The following is a 16971-nucleotide window of genomic DNA, read 5'->3' on the forward strand; positions in this document are numbered from 1 at the left end:
TCCAGAGGTTGGAGCCGGACTAAGCGTGGAGAGTGGTAAGGAGGGAAAGGAGGCCGAGACCAGCGGGAGATGCGACTGGGCGGACCTCGGGGATCAACTTTCCCCAAGGCTCGGACGGCAGGGGGCGTGGCCTCGGGGCTTGTCTCCGCCCTCGGGATCGGCACGTGCCGCCGCCCCGCCCTCCGCGGCTGGCCTGCCCAGGGCGCGCGGGGCCGCGGCTCGGTGCGCAGCTGCAAGGGATCGCTTCCGGGGGGCGGGTCAGCGGAAGTGAGGGTGGTAGAGGCTGGGCGGCCCGCTACGGTAGGAGGGGCCGTGAGGTGAGAGTCCTGAGCCGGAGGCTGAGGTGAGACTAGGTGCGAGTGCCGCCCCAGAGTGGAAGCGCGGCTTTCCGGGTCCGGCCGTCGCGCAGCCTAATGAATGCCAGGCGCTGTGCGTTCGGTGCCCGCGGCTCCGGTGCCCGCGCCGGTTCTCGCGGCAGCCACTGTTGTCCACCTCACTCGGCAGGGGGGAAACGGAGTCCCCGGAGGCAGTTGCTCGCCGGAGTCACCCAGATGCGCCAGAGGCTGCTCGTTTCGGACGCCCCCTCGCTCCTGCCGGGACCCGGCCCCGGGCCTGTGGGTCCAAGGGCCGCCGGAGCTGCGGCAAGAACTTGGCCGACCTTGGCCTTGTCGGGTCGGGCTGTTGCGGGGGAGGGGAGGCGTGTCCCGGGCGAGGTCCCTGGGGTCGCGCAGAGTGTCGGCGCGGCGGAGACCGGGGATGATGGGACCAGGCCCCGCTCGGGAGGCGCTGCGGCTCCTGCGGGAGGCCGTGTGTAAACACTGGGACGGCAGCCTCGGAAGGGGCTGTGGGGGCGCAGAAGTGGTCGGAGCCGGCCAGCGCGGCCAGCGCGGCCAGCAAGCTGGGGGGTCTTCTAGCCGGGCACTTGGGGTGGGGTGGAGGGTTGAACTCGGCGTTCTCGTCCGTTTCTCGATTGGACAAATGAAATGCTCAAGTGCCTACCGTGTATGGAGCAGGCGCTGTGCCCTGCTGGGAAGTCGTCGCCCTTGGGGCAAACTTCACGGCACACCGTTACCTAGATACTGCTGAAGGACCCCAAAGGAAACGCAGGGTGCCTCGGGGTGACTGTCAGGGAAGGGGAGGCGATGCTTGAGCTGAGCTCCAAGAATGATTAAGGATGAACTTGGTGAAGAGGGTGTTGGTGTTTGAAGCAGAGGGAATAGTGTAGACAAGACCATCGAAGGGCTGAAGGGCCAGTGTGGTTGGAGGGCAAGGGGAAAGCAGGTGTGGCTATGAAGTGTGCGGGGGCCAGAGTGGACAGGCCCTGGAGGATGAATGCGGTGAGTGGGTAGACAGGACAGAGAAGGGTGAAGATGAGGTTGGGCCTGACTGCCGAGGCCCTGCAAGCCATGCTGAGGAGTCTAGATGTTATCCTCTTGGCTCTAGCAAGCACAGTGGGTTTTAAGCATGACAGGAACATGATTAGCCAGGAGTTCTAGAAAGATGCCTCTGGCTGTTATGTGAGGGTTAGGTCCAACTGAGTTTGGAGGTGAGTTTGGAGAAGTGGCTGCATGACTAAAGTGAGAAACACAGGGAAGCACTGTTGTGTGGAACTTGTGGCAGGCACTGACTTTCAGCCCAGAGCCTGGAATACGGATGACTTTGATAAAAGGCTTGCACTTAGCTGAGAAAGATGAAGCCCATGTAGGAGGCAGCAGGATCTGGACCAGACTTAGATGCTGAGTACTGAGTGACCTTAGACCAGTACTTTTCTCTCTCCAGCTTCCTTGCCCCCTGTATCATAAAGTGAATGATACCTCCTCTCCTAGAGGTGGAAGAGAGACCCTCCTGGGGAGGTTTCCAGAAGGAGCTGCTTTGGTCAGTCCAGCCCCATCCCCTCTTCTGTTGCTGCCCTTGGCTCCCCGGTGACTTCTCACCAAGGGCATTCCCAGTCCTCATGACTTGACATCCCACCCCCTCACCCACCTTTGTGGCCTTGTCATACTCTCCTCTTTACATATTTCTCACCTTCCTGGCCTAGACCTGTGCTGTTGTGGTTTTCCTTCCCTTCTTACCCCCTCTGAACTCACCATGGGGCCTTGGGGCCAGGGGACTGAACTCACCTGGCCACCTGCCTGGTGTGCCTTTCTTAAGCAATGATATTCAGCCTCTGCTAGAATTACTGTATTCAGGTTCTATCTGTCTTCTAGATTGTGAGTTCCTTAAGAGCATGGCTGTGTCTTACTCCTTCCATAGCCCCTACAGTACCCAGCACAGGGCCTGGCACAGAGTGAGTATTGTTAATGTTTGATGAACAAGGCACTGAATGAGCTCATTGACTGCATCTGCTCACCAGGCAAGAACAGCTGTGAGCAACCCAGTCCGTAGGGACTCCATGCATCTGTGTCTTGTTTTAACGGTTCATTAAGCACTTTAAAATCCCCTGTTTCACTGATTGACCCTCCTGTCACCTTTTTACAGATGGAGAAACCAACATTCAGAAAGGTTAAGTGACTTGCCTAATGCTACTAACCCAAGATAAAAACTTGGGCACTTTTCCCTGTAGCCCAAGGGACTGAGTTTGGTGGCTACTGCTGGCTACCTGTCCGTCCCCCTGTCCGTCCCGCAATTCCCCCACCCCCACCCCGCCGTCCTGTGTTTTCCCTCTTCCCCTTGTGACAGCTCAGCAGCGCTAGACTGGGTGGCACATGCTGGGCTTTTACTTCTCATCTTAAGAAATGAATGTTGGACTTGGATGGTACCTACATTCCGGCTTTCCCATGAGCTTTTTAACTACCAAAGTGTTCTATTTACATCTTTAGGAGTGGGGTTTTTTTAATCTTTCTTATCAACTCTTTAAAAAATTTTTAATTGACGTATAGTTGATTTACAATGTCATATCAGTTTCAGGTGTACAGCACAGTGATTCATATGTATATAGTTATACATAGTCTTCAGAAGTTTTGCCTCAGGAAATCCAAGGGCTCCAGAAGGCTCCCAGGGTTGGGCAAGCACATGTAGTGAGTCTGGAACAGAACCTTTAAGGGTCTGGATTTGGAGAAGTCATTGTTGGGGGAGCGCAGCCTCTTGGGCTGGTTTTTTCCGCTGTGAAATGTCAGAGGAGCCTTGTTAGTCATGGTTCTGCAGGGCCTGGCTTTATGGGGGGGCTTGTATGGTGGTCACCGAGTCTCCTGTGGGGGGTGTTTCACAGGAAGGGAAGTCTGGTGTTCCTTAAAATGGCCTGATATGAAGGCCTCCCGCCTCCCGAAGCCTCCAGAGCTGCTCTGTGACTGCCTTGTCCTTCAAGTGCAGAAGCCAGTTAAACATCAGGAATGGAAGCCAATGTGGTAAGGCCTGTTCCTGGGGGCAGGGGGCTGGGTGGGGGGTGTGTGGAGGTTAAGCACTGGACCTGCTGAAGTTCTGTAGGCAGTGTTGAGATTCCCAAGTTAATTTTTCCCCCGAACCCAGGCCTGGAATTGAAGGGTCCTCCCTTCCATCCCCTCCCCCAAGGCTGAACCAGCTATGATCTTGGGGCAGTTACGGAGTCAGTGTGTTTCTGTCTTTCTGTGCAAAGGGAAGGGAGGGCAGCCTGGCTAATCCCTATACCCAGCTAATTCCTCGCCCTTTCACTGGACCTGCCCATCATCGACTGTGCCTCAGTAGCGGCAGTGTCCCCTTAGGTGCCTGGCCAAGGTGAAGCTTGGCTCCTGCTAAAGGGGCAAGGGGGAGAAGATGGGGACAGTAGCTGGATTTTCTCTGAAATTGTGGCTGTCCCTGTCTCTCTCTGCCTAGACCATCCCAATCTGGCAAAACAAGCCGCATGGGGCTGCTCGAAGTGTAGTGAGAAGAATCGGGACCAACCTGCCCCTGAAACCATGTCCTCGGGCATCCTTTGAGGTAAGTGAGCTGGAAGAGCAGGGCGAGTAGAGGCTCAGTGTATCGGGGGATGGTGCTGCTTCTGTGCCCCAGACTCCTTGCTGTGGCCAAGGCAGGTTGCTTTCCTGGTCACTTCGTTTGTTTCAAGAAACATTTATTAACTGTTTTTCATGGATCCTGGTCACTGTGGCTTCCTGATCACACACAAACCTGTGACCACAACAGTCAGGATTCCAGTTTGCTCATAAATGAATCATATTGCATCTTTGATGCCTTGGCTAAGTGACTCAGGTTTCATCAGGCTCCAGCAATCCAGTTGAACAGAGTAGGCCAGAGGCCCTTGCCGAACTGGATTTCCAGACTAGCCATGTCTGTGCTCTGAGATGTGTGCCTGCAGCCCTGGCAGGTCCCCACGCAGGACACTAAGGGCTGTGGGTGATTTTGAGTTGAACTCTACTTTTCTACACCAGCACTAAGACTTGCCCGCTTAGCTATCTATTTTCAGTGTTTCCCTGAGGCCATTACTCCCCATCTTCTTTCGGGTGACATCTAGCCATTCTTTTACTGGGCTATTTCAGTCTCACCTCTTGTTCCTAGGGGGCCTTTAGCACCCCCTCTGCAGCAGATTCTTGTCTGGCCCAGGTGAGTGCTGCACTGGAAAGCTAAGTACCATTTATTAGTCCCAGCTGCCTCCCTCTGAGAACTAGCATCAGCTCCAGGCTAAATATCTTAAGGTGTGTGAGCTTGGGGAGCTGGGACACAAAGGAAATACTTATCTTTCTTCCTACAAAGGAGACAGAAATATAGGCATGAAGAGGTGTGGGCCCAGGGGGAAGCAGAAATAAAGGATGCTGAGCTGCAAAGTCTGTGTAGGAGCTTGATCTGGAGTCTGACTTGGCATTAGGGTTGGTATTAGAGACAGGAATGCAGTGTGCGGGATATTGTTGTCCCATGACCCAGTTGCCAGTTATTGCCAGTTGTTGTCTAGGGCGGGATGTGGCCCTAGCTGCCTCAAGCACCAGGAACAACAGCACCAGGGAAAGACAGCTAGGGAGCATGAGTCAGTTGAGGTTGTCCCCACACTTGGCATAGCTTCTCTAGTCCTTTGGCTGGATGCTGTGGGGCAGAGACATCAAGGGCACAGGCTCCCACCAAGCAGCAGTAAGAGCAGTCATACTAGCTAACATTTATTGAGCCCCTGCTATGTGTCAGGCACTACGCTAAGTATTTTGTCTAGGCTCACTCATCTCATTGCCCATAGAGGAGCACTGTGGCTAATCCAGGAAAGCTAATGAAGGCTTCCCCTCAGGGGCCCTCTTAGCATTAGCTCCTGGGTCTGCATGTAAACTTAGAGTATCTCTTCACTCCTGTGAGACCCAGGTGTCAGAGCTATCAACTCCTGATTTACCTGCCAAACAGCCCTTAGCAGAAACATCTGAATTTAACTCATGTATAGATGGGGTTTTGAGAAATTATCTTTTGATTTGTTGTAAATTGATTACCTTAAATTTTTTTAAGGGAATCTTGCTGATTTATTATTTTTTAATTTATCTACTTAAAAAGATTAAATTGTGAAAAAGTGTCACTTTTTTTTTAACCTAGTGTCACTCAGTCTTTCTGTTCTCTAGTTCATTTGGTTGGAGGACCTATTTTTAAGGAGTTATGATTCCTTTTGTATAATTATTTTTATTTAAATATAAATAGTCATATTATCAAATTTTTGCTTATAAATAACAGATCCCAGTTAGCTTCAAAGGTGTTGTAAAGAGCTTGCCAGAAGATTTCTCTTGGTCTAACAGATTGTCCCATGTCCACCTGTATTCTTACAACCAGAAGGCAAGACACTTTTAGAGGCCATCTCTTAAAAAAAAACTCTACTGACCCCCTTGTTCTAGACTGGGGTCAGCAGAGAGCAGATAGAAAGTATTTTAGCCTGAGAGCCATGGAAGTCAACTACTTACTTCTGCAGTTGTAGCTTAAAAGCCAGCACAGATAATACTTAAACAAATGGATGTTTACTGTTTTCCCAGTAAAACTTTATATATAAGAACAGGTCCCATCCCTGCTCTGCTCTAGGACACCGTGTTTTGCTTGGAGGATACAACAGGCTCATGACTGGTCTCTTAACCTTCCCATTCATGCCAGAGTGATCTTTGAAAACCTCACATCTGATCCTTACTTAAAACCTGCTGGTGGCTCATTATTGATTTGAGAATCAAAACTCTTAATTCACTTCCCAGTCTCTCCCAGCTCCCACCCCTCCAGTCCTCTGTTCTAGCCATGCTGGATTATTTGTAATTTCACAGACTGTTGATGAGTTCTGCTTCCCCACAGACCCTGCCCAACCTCTCTGACCTCTGTCTGAGGGATGTGCCCCCAGTCCCTACTCTGGCTGACATCGCCTGGATTGCTGCAGATGAAGAGGAGACTTATGCCCGGGTCAGGTAGCTGAGGCTATGGCCTACCGGCTGGGGAACAAAAAGCTCTTCCCAGATGAGGTGGAGCCACAGGAAGAGTGAGAGTGAGAGGGGGAGGGCAACAGGAATGAGAGTTGTGGCTTCAAACGGGGAGAAGAACCTGGCTGTGTTACTCTTGTAGGAGTGGAAAAAGGAGTTTTAGAAGGGGTGCAGTGGCCCACTGTCTCTGACACACTCGTCTTTCCCTGGTCCAGGAGTGATACCCGCCCCCTGAGGCACACCTGGAAGCCCAGCCCTCTGATGGTCATACAGCGCAACGCCTCAGTGCCCAACCTGCGTGGGTCTGAGGAGAGGCTCCTGGCCTTGAAGAAGCCAGCCCTGCCAGCCCTAAGCCGCACCACAGAGCTGCAGGATGAGCTGAGCCACCTGCGTAGCCAGATTGCTAAAATAGTGGCAGCTGATGCAGGTAAGAGCCCCTGAGCCAGGCCAGGCTCAAGCAGCCTGTTCCTTTTTGTTTGGCTTTTGGACAGGATAGGGATAAGGATGATCCTTGGTTCAGTGGTGCTTGGGCCTAGGACGCTGGGGTCGCCCAGAGGCCTGGCTAACCTGTATAATCTCTGGAGGATTTCTGTCAGTTATTCGGGACTGGCTGGTTGGATTAGGAACAAAATCTTCACTAAACCTGGGCAGATTCCCTCTCTTGGCCGCAAAAACCAACGCTTTCTTCCAAGTGTCTTTAAGATCATGTCTTCCGAGAGCTCTCCGTGGCTTTCCTTACCAATTTGAGAAGACGCATTCCTTACCACGAAGGGTCATAACCCTTTTAAGCACCTCTCTTCCCTTTCCTTCCCCTTTCTACCAGAGACTGCCTCTCCATCCCTCCACCTTTCTGTCTGCACTTAAGGCAGAACCACTAGACATGGGTGGGATTCTGCCTTGACCAGAGGCAGGAAATACCAACAGGTAGATCTCTCCTAAGATGCTCGGGAGAGAGCATCTTAGGAGATGCTCTCATATTAACCCTCACATTCTTCCCATTCTCACTTTTTTGTTCCTCATTGATTCAAAGCCAGAGCTCCCAAACCTTGTCAGTTGGTAGAACACATGAAAGTCATGGTGTTCTCTTTAAAATCTTCAAGTATTTAATTCCCTCATGTGGCATTTTTCTAGAGGAGTTGAACTTGAATTTTCCATTTATAGTTTTGGCTGCTTTTTTGTCATCTAAGAGATAAGTTGAGTAGTTTAGGAAAAGTCAGAGTGTTCCTTGGAAACTTAGAGTTGAGAAAATTCTCTCCATTAAAATTTGGGTCCTAGGAGGACCATAACTATTCTGGTTTTTTTTTTTGTTGTTGTTTATTGTTTTTGGGTTTTGTCGCAGAACAATTTTTCTAGCCACAGATAGCCAGATTCAGAGGCGCATAGTCAGAAGTACTGGCCTAGTTAAGGAAAAGGACAAATTCAGACTTTGGTTCTGCACTGTCATTTCAGTCTAAATAGTGCTGTCACTCCATAGCCCACTGTAGAATGGGAGCCTTTAGGAGGCAAGGCCTTTATAGGGTGGGTTTTTCTTCCCTCCTGGAAGGAAGAGCCCAGAGCTTCTACACCTTCTTGAGATCCTGAGAGGGGAAGGTAATGGAGGAACCCAGGATGCCGTGGCATCAGCCCAGGAAATGAATGTTTGGTAGGCAGGGCTTGTGGGGGGAAGATATAACTGCTGTGTTATAGCCCCAGTGTCCATCCATGCCTGTTGTTTTCTCTTTCAGCTTCGGCTTCATTAACGCCAGATTTCTTATCTCCAGGAAGTTCAAATGTCTCTTCTCCCTTACCTTGTTTTGGATCCTCATTCCACTCTACAACTTCCTTTGTCATTAGTGACATCACCGAGGAGACCGAGGTAGAGGTCCCTGAGCTTCCATCAGTCCCCCTGCTTTGTTCTGCCAGCCCTGAATGTTGCAAACCAGAATACAAAGCTACCTGCAGTTCGTCTGAAGAGGATGACTGCGTCTCTCTGTCCAAGGCCAGCAGCTTTGCAGATATGATGGGTATCCTAAAGGACTTTCACCGGATGAAGCAGAGCCAAGACCTGTAAGTATATGATAAGAAGCTATGAGGATCTGTTTACTGTTTAAGTTGCCTGTGGTCATTATCTAATGCAAGGTACTTGCATAGTAAGTCCTCAGGAGTAGCCCTGTTATTTCATTCACAAAGCTTGCTGCCTGCTTGCTAATGCCTGGGGCCCCAGTTTGAGGAAAGAGCAACACTTTACATTTGGTTGGGGTGCTCTAACTCAACCAATTGGTATCAATCTCATAGAGATTTTACGAGAAGGCTCATCTGATCCAACATCTGTCTCCCAGAGGGGCTTCACTACTTCTCATACTGTTTAATGATACGTGTCCCCATGCCCCATCCTCTTCAGAGTACAGTTGCATAATAACTATTTTAGTATCTCAAAAAAGGAGACTTATTTGGTGGAAGGAGCAGTTCCTTTAAACACAGTGGTCCATTATCAAACCAGCCGTGCATATTCAGAGATTTACAAACAAGGCTTTTGAGACTCCAGGGTAGTTCCTAAACCTGGTGGGTGCCTATCAGGATTGCTCAGATTTGTTAAAAGTACACTTTAAACTTACGAAAGCAGAACCACCAAGGAGTAGAGCTGTGGGTGTTTCTGATGAGAATGGGAAGGAATTTGGGAAATACCTACCATGAGAAACTCATCTAGTAGAGAAGCCCTAGAGCTCCAGCCTGAGTTGCCACCTTGCAGTGTTTCTCTACTGCACAGGACATAGCCAAAAAACTTTTTCAAATGCAGGTTCCTGGGCACTGAAATATTTAACATCTGGACCTCAAAGTCCAGAGGCCAGGTGTGCAGTTGTGTTTGTTAACGCAGTTAAAAAGCTATTTTGGAGGCTGGGCTAATGAGGGCCATCTCTTGAGCTGATGATGTTCTTGAAGGGACAGTTAGTTACCTCGCACAAGGATCCCTTTTTTTTCTGGCCCTGCTTTCTTCTGAAAACTAGACAAAGGTCCTGGTGGTTGAGTCTGTGTGAAAGTCACTTGTACCTTCGTTCTCTAGCCCTCGGGCTGGTCATACTGATCCAGTCTTTGGTCTCCTCCATTCCCAAATTCAGCTGCTATTGCTTTGGGGTCACCTTGAGTCTTTTTCTTCTGGGTAATGTTTTATAGATTGACTCTCCCAACTTTCTTATACCTGCCTCTGGTACCATATATTGGATCTGGGACCCCCTACTGTCAAGCCCTTCATCTCACTCGTGTCCTGAGATTTTTTTCTCCTTTGCTGGTAGAAGGAGCTGGGTTGATGACTAAGAATGGGAAAGTAGCCTTGTCATCAAGGTTCATAAATGTGACAGACTTTTCTCTTGTTTTTGCTTTCAAAGTTTAATAATCAATCTTGGCCCTTATATCTACCATAATGACCAATAAAATGCCTTCATGAGGATATAAGTTCAGACTTAGTTCACTAGAATTCCAAGCAACTGTTTTCCAATTATCTAGGAAATCTGAACCTACCCTAATCTGGAACTGGCTTTGTTTTCACCCACGGGGCCCTTATGTTGTGAACATCTTACTGTAAATTCTGGATCTCTTATAAAAAACTTTTCAGCTCCCCTGATGGGGAGACAAGGTGGTAGTAAATTCTCAGCACACCTTTACCCCAGAACTGATAAAGGTCAGAAATGCAAAAAGTCATCCGTCACTTCCCTTGCTGACCTGGGGAAATGTTTAGAAAAGATAGGGCCAGAAAGTAGGAGCAGCTCAGCCACCACAGGCCACTGCCAACAGATTGATGGTCCTTTACCTTGACCACGTCTTATAGGCGTTTCAGAAAATAGTAAAGCCACGTCTAGTTAAGAGGTGAGATTTGCAAGCAGCTAGCCTGGTTCTGAACTCTGGATTCACCACTTACTGAATGACTAATGACGGATTCATAAACTTTCTGTGCTTCAGTTTCCTGCTCTGTAAAAGAGCCTTGTAGCCTCTACCTCACAAGAGTGTTGGGAGGATTAAATGAGATGGTATTCCAGCACACACAATGCTGCCCAGGATAGATAAGTACTCAATAAATATAAGCTATTATTGTGCCTCTAGGAACCGGAGTTTACTGAAGGAGGAAGACCCTGCCATCCTTATTTCTGAGGTCCTTAGAAGGAAGTTTGCTCTGAAGGAGGAAGATATGAGTAGAAAAGGAAACTGAGAGCACTCAGCTCTGCAAACTCAGTCTCATGCTCCTGGAATTCCTTCAATAGCTGCCTTCCTCACCACAGATGTTTCTGCCTCTCAATTACAAACCTTCCGCAACAGTCTTGCCGAAAGCTAGAGCTTGGACTAAGAGAAGAGCTGCGTTATATGTTTTCCATACTTCAAACCTTAGCAGAAGCTGAGGCCTGTGTTGAGCTGAGACACATTACAGGTAATGTGTAGGTTGGAATGTCCCAGTTTAAAGCGTGTGATAGGTGGTTCTGTTTTTCCTTGCCCCTGTATGAAAATAGGTCCTAAATGACTGACTTCACTGCATTAGACCCCATAAGGTCTCACCAAACACTTTGTACCCAGCTGTCACTCACTCAGCCACTTCCTTGCAGCAGAGCAGGGCTGAGGGGAGGGAATTATGTTTATGTACTTGTTCACAGGGCAGGGAAAATCTTATGCTGCTCCATCATGAACTGACACCAATGCCCAGCAATCACTCTTTCCCCCTCTCGTGTCCAGCACCTACATGTAGAGGTCGGGCCACTGACACTTGGGCTGCTGCTGGGAGGCCCGGGCTGTTTTTTTCTTATATTTTGTAATACTGTACAACCAAATCTACCCTCCAAGGCCCTGGGGTCTTATTGGTTCCACTGATTGAAAGCTCTTTCTCTTCCATGGACTGTAGTTTAAGCCCAGCAGGAAAGAGAAATGGGGAGGGGAAAGAGTACCATCCTTCTTCCAGGCCCCTGACTGCTCCTTTGCATTGGGCCATGGTTTGTACCTACCACACCATGCATGATTCAGATGCCCTCAGGTCACTTTCTCTAAGGTATGTATCCTCTGTGTGTTTGGGTTGAAGCACCTGACATTAAAGGAAGGATTTGGAGAGATGTTACATTGGGTGTGTCCATCTGAGAGTTGTGATCACCAAGAATCTCCCACAGGTACAGAATTCCTATTTTAAGGTGTATGAACTTTTGTAAACAGGTTCCTGGCTGCCCCTTTCCTTATAAGGTCTTGCCTTTATAAGAGAATGCTTCCCTAGGGAGCTGCTTGTCCCTTTCTGTAGAAATTTTGCCCTAAGCTCTTAAAGCAGTTCCATCTTATAACTTGCAAGCCTGCCCCCTAGAGACTTATTTTTAAGCCTCTTAGGTACCACACCTGCAATATGGGAAACTGCCACCTGGGGGATGATGTCTTGAGTAGACCACAAGTCAGATTATTGTGTTCAGATTAGATCCATGGTAATGACAGAGCATTTACTATTAAAGAGTTGCTTTTTCAATAATAAAATTGGTAATGTTTTAAATACCATCAGAGCCAGCTTTGTAAATAGTCATTTATTTGGATTCATAGTTTTACAAAGGAGGTTCTCTCCCACCTTGTAGTAGAAGAATGACATAGTCACATTTAGATCGTTATACAGGTCAGCCTTTTTTTAGGGAGATGTTTAAATAGAGAGTATGTAACTTTAAAATGCTGTTACCAAAAACTAACAAAACTATCTAATCATATTACCTCTCTCGCCAACATCCCTGCCCCTGTAAACATGGATCTGGGAGATTTGCCTTCATCCAAAAAAGTGTCAAGAATAATGTTCACAAGCTTAGGTTGAGTTACCCAGCCAGAGGTGAAAAGAACACATATCCATAAACAGCAGGTTCCCAGTCAGGCATCTGAGAAGAGCAGAGAGGTAGCTCTGTGCAGGCTGAGCAGCAGGCTCTTCAGCAGAGGGAATGTGTACCTGCCCTGACCCCTCAGTGCTCATCAGGCTCATGCAGGGAATTTACCAGCCACCACCTCCTCAGGGGAGGCACGATGCTAATCATACTGTCTCAACAAGCAGTACTACCTCTTTATTTATAAAGAAAATGCTCAATAACAGCGTCATCCCATGCCTCCCACCCACCCAAGGTCATTCTCCTGAATGACCTTTCTAAAACAAAGATCTTAAATTCCTCTATTCAAACATACTCCTCAGAAAGTACTTTGAGGGTTTGTTTGTTTGGCCTTGCCTGTGGTCTGTGACGTTCCCGGACCAAAGACCAAGCCCAGACCATAGCAGTGACAACACCGGATCCTTATCCCACTACACAAGAGAACTCCCTCAAAAAAAAAAAAAATTCCTGTCGTGGCTCAGCGTAACAAACCTGACTGGTATCCATGAAGACTCAGGTTCAATCCCTGGCCTTGCTCTGTAGAGTAAGGATCCAGCGTTGCCCTAAACTGCAGCATGAAAGTCACAGATGTGGCTTGGATCTGGTGTTGCTGTGGTCGTGGTGTAGGCTGGAGGCTACAGCTCCAATTAGACCCCTCACCTGGGAACTTCAAATATACTGTGGGTATGACCCTAGAAAGATAAAAAAACAAAACAAAAAACACCTCCCCGAAGATACTTTCTTCTATGTCATTTCAAGGTACTTTCAGAACCAAACCCTCACAAAGGCATTTAGAATTAGTGCCTGATAACTTGATTACCTTCAGAGTCCTGGGTAAAGAGCAAATCAGGCTGCAGATTTAACTGAGTGGTCCTATCCTGGCCCTGAGCCCAAGGGCTGTTAGGAAGCTGCCCTAAGCCCTGATTCTGGTCATTGGTTACATCTCGGAAAGGAGCTCTAGAGTTGTGGGCTATGACCCTCTGGCCTTGAGAATCCTCAGTAAAAAGCTGGCTCCAGGAGTCCTTGTCATTCTTTTCACTGTCCCAGGAAAACACAGGAGGAGGACAGGGGCTTTGTTTCACTGCTGTGTCTGCTCCAGTCCAGAATTCCTTGTATGTTTGAAGGACAGGGGACTGGCTGTTTGTCTTGGAAGACACATTTTCCAAGTTAGTCTTGTCCAAGAGCTGATGGCGCTTGCGCCCAGGTGTTTTACTGTCTCTCTCCACACTCTGATAGTTATTTTTCTTGGATCCATGAAGCCAGTCCCTTTTCCAAGAAGAATCTTCTCCCTCCTTTTGGTCCAGCAAGCAAGGATTCTTCATGTCTTGGGTGAAGGAGCAAGCCAGTGAGGCTTTACCCTCTTTAGCATGGACTAAGGTATCAGGCTGGAACAAAGACAGCACAGTCAAGCATGGGATTCCTGTTTCATGGTGGCAGTTAGTCCGGAGGGACTTCGGAGAAAGTCTAGTAGCTTCCTGGATGTCTGCAGGGGTTGAAGTGGCTAAAGGGGGTGCCATGCAATCATCCTCCAAGCCCTGGATCAGATGGTCTAGCTGGACTGCATCTTCCTTAGACTCTTTGTTGGCCTGACTTTCTATATGAGATGAAACATTTTTCTGGTCACCACCATTTGTCTTTCCTAGTAAAACAGATGAACAAATATCATTCCGTAGGAAAATCACACCTGAGTGGGATTTAAGTGGCTTTCTCTGAAATCAGTATTAGCTACCATAACTGCCTAGTTCGGGGCCTTAAGACTCTTCACAGACCTTTGTAACTGATCTTCCTGTTTTCAATCTCTATTCTTTCCTTAATTACCTTTCTAAAACACAGCTCTTCCATTCTCCTATTCAAATATGCAGATGTTTCCCATGACCTAATAAAGTAAAAAATGGTACACCATCAGACCACAGCCTACTTTTCCAGCTGAGTTTTCATATAGGGTTTAACAAAGGACACAACAGTTTTTAGTTTTTTTAGAGCCACACCTGCAGCATATGGAAGTTGCCAGGCTAGAGGTGGAATCAGAGCTATAGCTGCCAGCCTATACCACAGCCACAGCAATGCAGGATCCTTAACCCACTGAGTGAGGCTAGGGATCAAACCCACATCCTCTTGGATACTGGTCAGGTTAATAACCTGCTGAGACACAATGGGAACTCCTGCTTTTGTTTTTTATTTAATGTAGTTTCTGCTAGATAGCATTCCTGGTCAGATACTACTCCTGGATATTATCCTTTGAGAAACATGTCCGGATGTACCATTTTACATACTTTTGAGACAGTATATAAAGTTTCAAAGATCACATTAACCAGCCAACTCTGAGAAACCTGGTGAAAGTGTGGGTCTCCTGCTCCCCAAATATTTCATGGAAAAGGGAGTAGAGACAATTAGAAGGGAAGTAAATCAGTAGAAAGGACAGTAACAAATTATTAGGGCCCAGCCTGTCCATTTTATCAGGTATAGAATGGATCCTGTCTGCCTTAAGGGTAAATGACACGAAATTCCTGCTCTCCAAAACTATGCTAGGATCTCATTACAGACAAACCTCAATAACTGATTTCTTCTTTCCCTCTCCAAGAACTATATTGCAGAAATTGTCTTGTAAAAGAATTCTTAACTTTGCCTAAGATTTTAGTACAGATGAATACAGAATATACCACAATTCTGAAAGGAAAGTAGTTTTGGAAAAAATCTGCCCTTGTTACTTAAAGCAGAAGAGTGTTTTAAGTTTTTGTTTGTGGTAGGGAGAATACAAAGCAATTCTGGGAATACCACCACGAGTTAGAGCTCTCTTCTGCACACCCTTCAACTGGCACAAGCCTTGCTCTGTAAGCCCCAAACTACTCTGAGGCAGCTGGTCCCCTGAAGAGGGGAGGGACATGCAAGCAAAGAACTGCCCAAGGATGACGAGACACAAGCCATATTTATGGCAAGTTTTATAAGGAAAAAAAAAAAACAACCACCTCTGAACCTTGATTCATTTGAAGAGCTTCTGACAGACATATCAATCTTACACGGACAAATTATGGTCAATCCAAGACATATATATACCTTACTAGTGGCAGGTCAGCTCCCCTCTGAACCCCCAATTCCCAAGTATACCTTTCCTCACTGCTCTGTCAGGAAATACCAATACTTAACATTAGACTGAGATAAACAGAACCAGAAAAGCATGTTTGCAAAAGCATGTATATATTGCTTTCCAAAGGTGGTGCTTTCTTGTGCTCTATAACCTTTTCTAAATAGGTCAGCCAAGTTTAGCACAATGCGTTAGTGATACCACTTCTCATTAATGTTCCAACAATGGAAAATGAATGCACTCCCTTTTGCTTACTGGCTGCTTCCAGACTGGTCACCATACCTGGCTGCAAGGTGAAGAAGGAAGCAATGCTGGTCTGCCGAGTGCCTGCAGGTGGATGACTTCTTTGAGTGAAAGAAATCTTAGTCTTTCTCTCTCCAGGAAAGAGTGTTAGCATTTTGGTGCTTGACTTGATTAAATGTGTCTGAGAAGGGGAAAAAAAAAGAATAATAGAACTTTAATAGGTTATTATATTTTATTAAAACAGCTGCCAGACAGGAAAGATTCAAAATAAACACCACTAACCCTCTTGGAACCACAATGGACCTTTTGGTCTACTCATACTCTATTTTCTAGTTTTTGCTATATATCTTCCACCATTTTCTGCCATAATGATGGCATTCATTTTTCCTGCAAATCACATATTCCAACTACAGCCCACTCTTTCTGCATCCCCATGGAAAATCAGGCAAACTGACTAAACAAACAGAATTTGTTGAAGGGATTCCAGGGATGACATTGTCTCCTTTTATTTTAAAATAATGAGAGTTCCCATTGTGGCTCAGCAGAAATGAACCTGACTTGTATCCATGAGGATGCTGGTTTGATCCCTAGCCTTGCTCAGTGGGTTAAGGATCCAGCGCTGCCATGAGCTGTGGTGTAGGTTGCAGATGAGGCTCAAATCTGGCATTGCTCTGGCTGTGGCATAGGCCAGCAGCTGCAGCTCTGATTCAACACCTAGCCTGGAACTTCCGTATGTCTCAGGAGCAGTCCTAAAAAAAAAAGAAGAAAAAAGATAATGATTCTACATTGGCAGCAACTGATTCATTTTCAATAGTTTTCAAATAGTCACACAGTGGTTAATAGCATGGCTCCCAAGTCACACAGCTTCTGTTCAAATCAATACCAGTTCTGCCACTGCCAGTTACTAGCTGCATGACCCTCTACATGTTGTTTGATCTGTCTCAATCTCATGTGTGAAATAGGGACAACAAAAGTACCAAGCCTATAGGGCAGTTATGAGGATCTGGTGAGTTAATTCACATAAAAATCTTACGTAGTTCTGATGCATAGATAGCATTTAATAATAGCTGCCTATTATTAAGAGAAGGAGTAATGAAATAGCACCAGTGTGATTTGGGTTTGTTTCCATTTGCTTGTTACGGAATGCCAAGAAGTAGGGAGAATAGGATTATATTCAATTCAATTTGGCTGTGAAAGCTACAGAAGAAATGAGATTTGCCAGTATCCATGTACCAAGTTGAAAGTAGGCCTGGACCCAAATTATTAATTCTAGCCCAAAGTTGACTTCATTTCTTTTTCTTTTTGGCCATCCTGGTAGTATATGAAAGTTTCTGGGCCAGGGATAGAATCCAATCCACATCTGTGACCTACACCACAACTGCAGCAACACCGGATCCTTAACCCACCTCACCAAACTGGGGAACAAACCAGCAACACCACAGAGAAAAGCTGGATCATTAACCCACTGCACCAGAGCAAAAAC

General features: G+C 47.1%; 2 protein-coding genes across 6 annotated transcripts in view; one reads left to right on the plus strand and one right to left on the minus strand.

The window, feature by feature from the left end:
- MTFR1L (mitochondrial fission regulator 1 like) lies at positions 205-12628 on the plus strand. 5 transcript variants are annotated; one of them, XM_021095596.1, is made up of 7 exons: positions 205-343; positions 3209-3344; positions 3790-3894; positions 6208-6317; positions 6545-6756; positions 8054-8375; positions 10404-12628. In XM_021095596.1, the coding sequence occupies exons 2-7, from the start codon at positions 3330-3332 to the stop codon at positions 10507-10509; spliced, it is 870 nt and encodes a 289-aa protein (XP_020951255.1). In that variant the 5' UTR covers positions 205-343; positions 3209-3329; the 3' UTR covers positions 10510-12628. The 5 variants fall into 5 exon arrangements, with proteins under 5 accessions (XP_020951255.1, XP_020951257.1, XP_020951258.1 ...); XM_021095598.1 differs by having other exon boundaries at positions 214-343; positions 8090-8375; positions 10404-11824; XM_021095599.1 differs by having other exon boundaries at positions 222-353; positions 8090-8375; positions 10404-11824.
- Positions 11831-16971, minus strand: part of AUNIP (aurora kinase A and ninein interacting protein) — a 39666-nt gene continuing 34525 nt past the window's right edge. The window contains exons 2-3 of the mRNA XM_013999063.2: positions 15528-15669; positions 11831-13802 (exon numbers count right to left, since the gene is read on the minus strand). Coding sequence (XP_013854517.1) covers positions 12961-13802; positions 15528-15669 — 984 coding nt within the window. The 3' untranslated portion in view covers positions 11831-12960. The remainder of the gene's footprint in view (positions 13803-15527; positions 15670-16971) is intronic.

This window comes from Sus scrofa, chromosome 6, assembly GCF_000003025.6.
Source record: "Sus scrofa isolate TJ Tabasco breed Duroc chromosome 6, Sscrofa11.1, whole genome shotgun sequence".
Lineage (NCBI taxonomy): Eukaryota > Metazoa > Chordata > Mammalia > Artiodactyla > Suidae > Sus > Sus scrofa.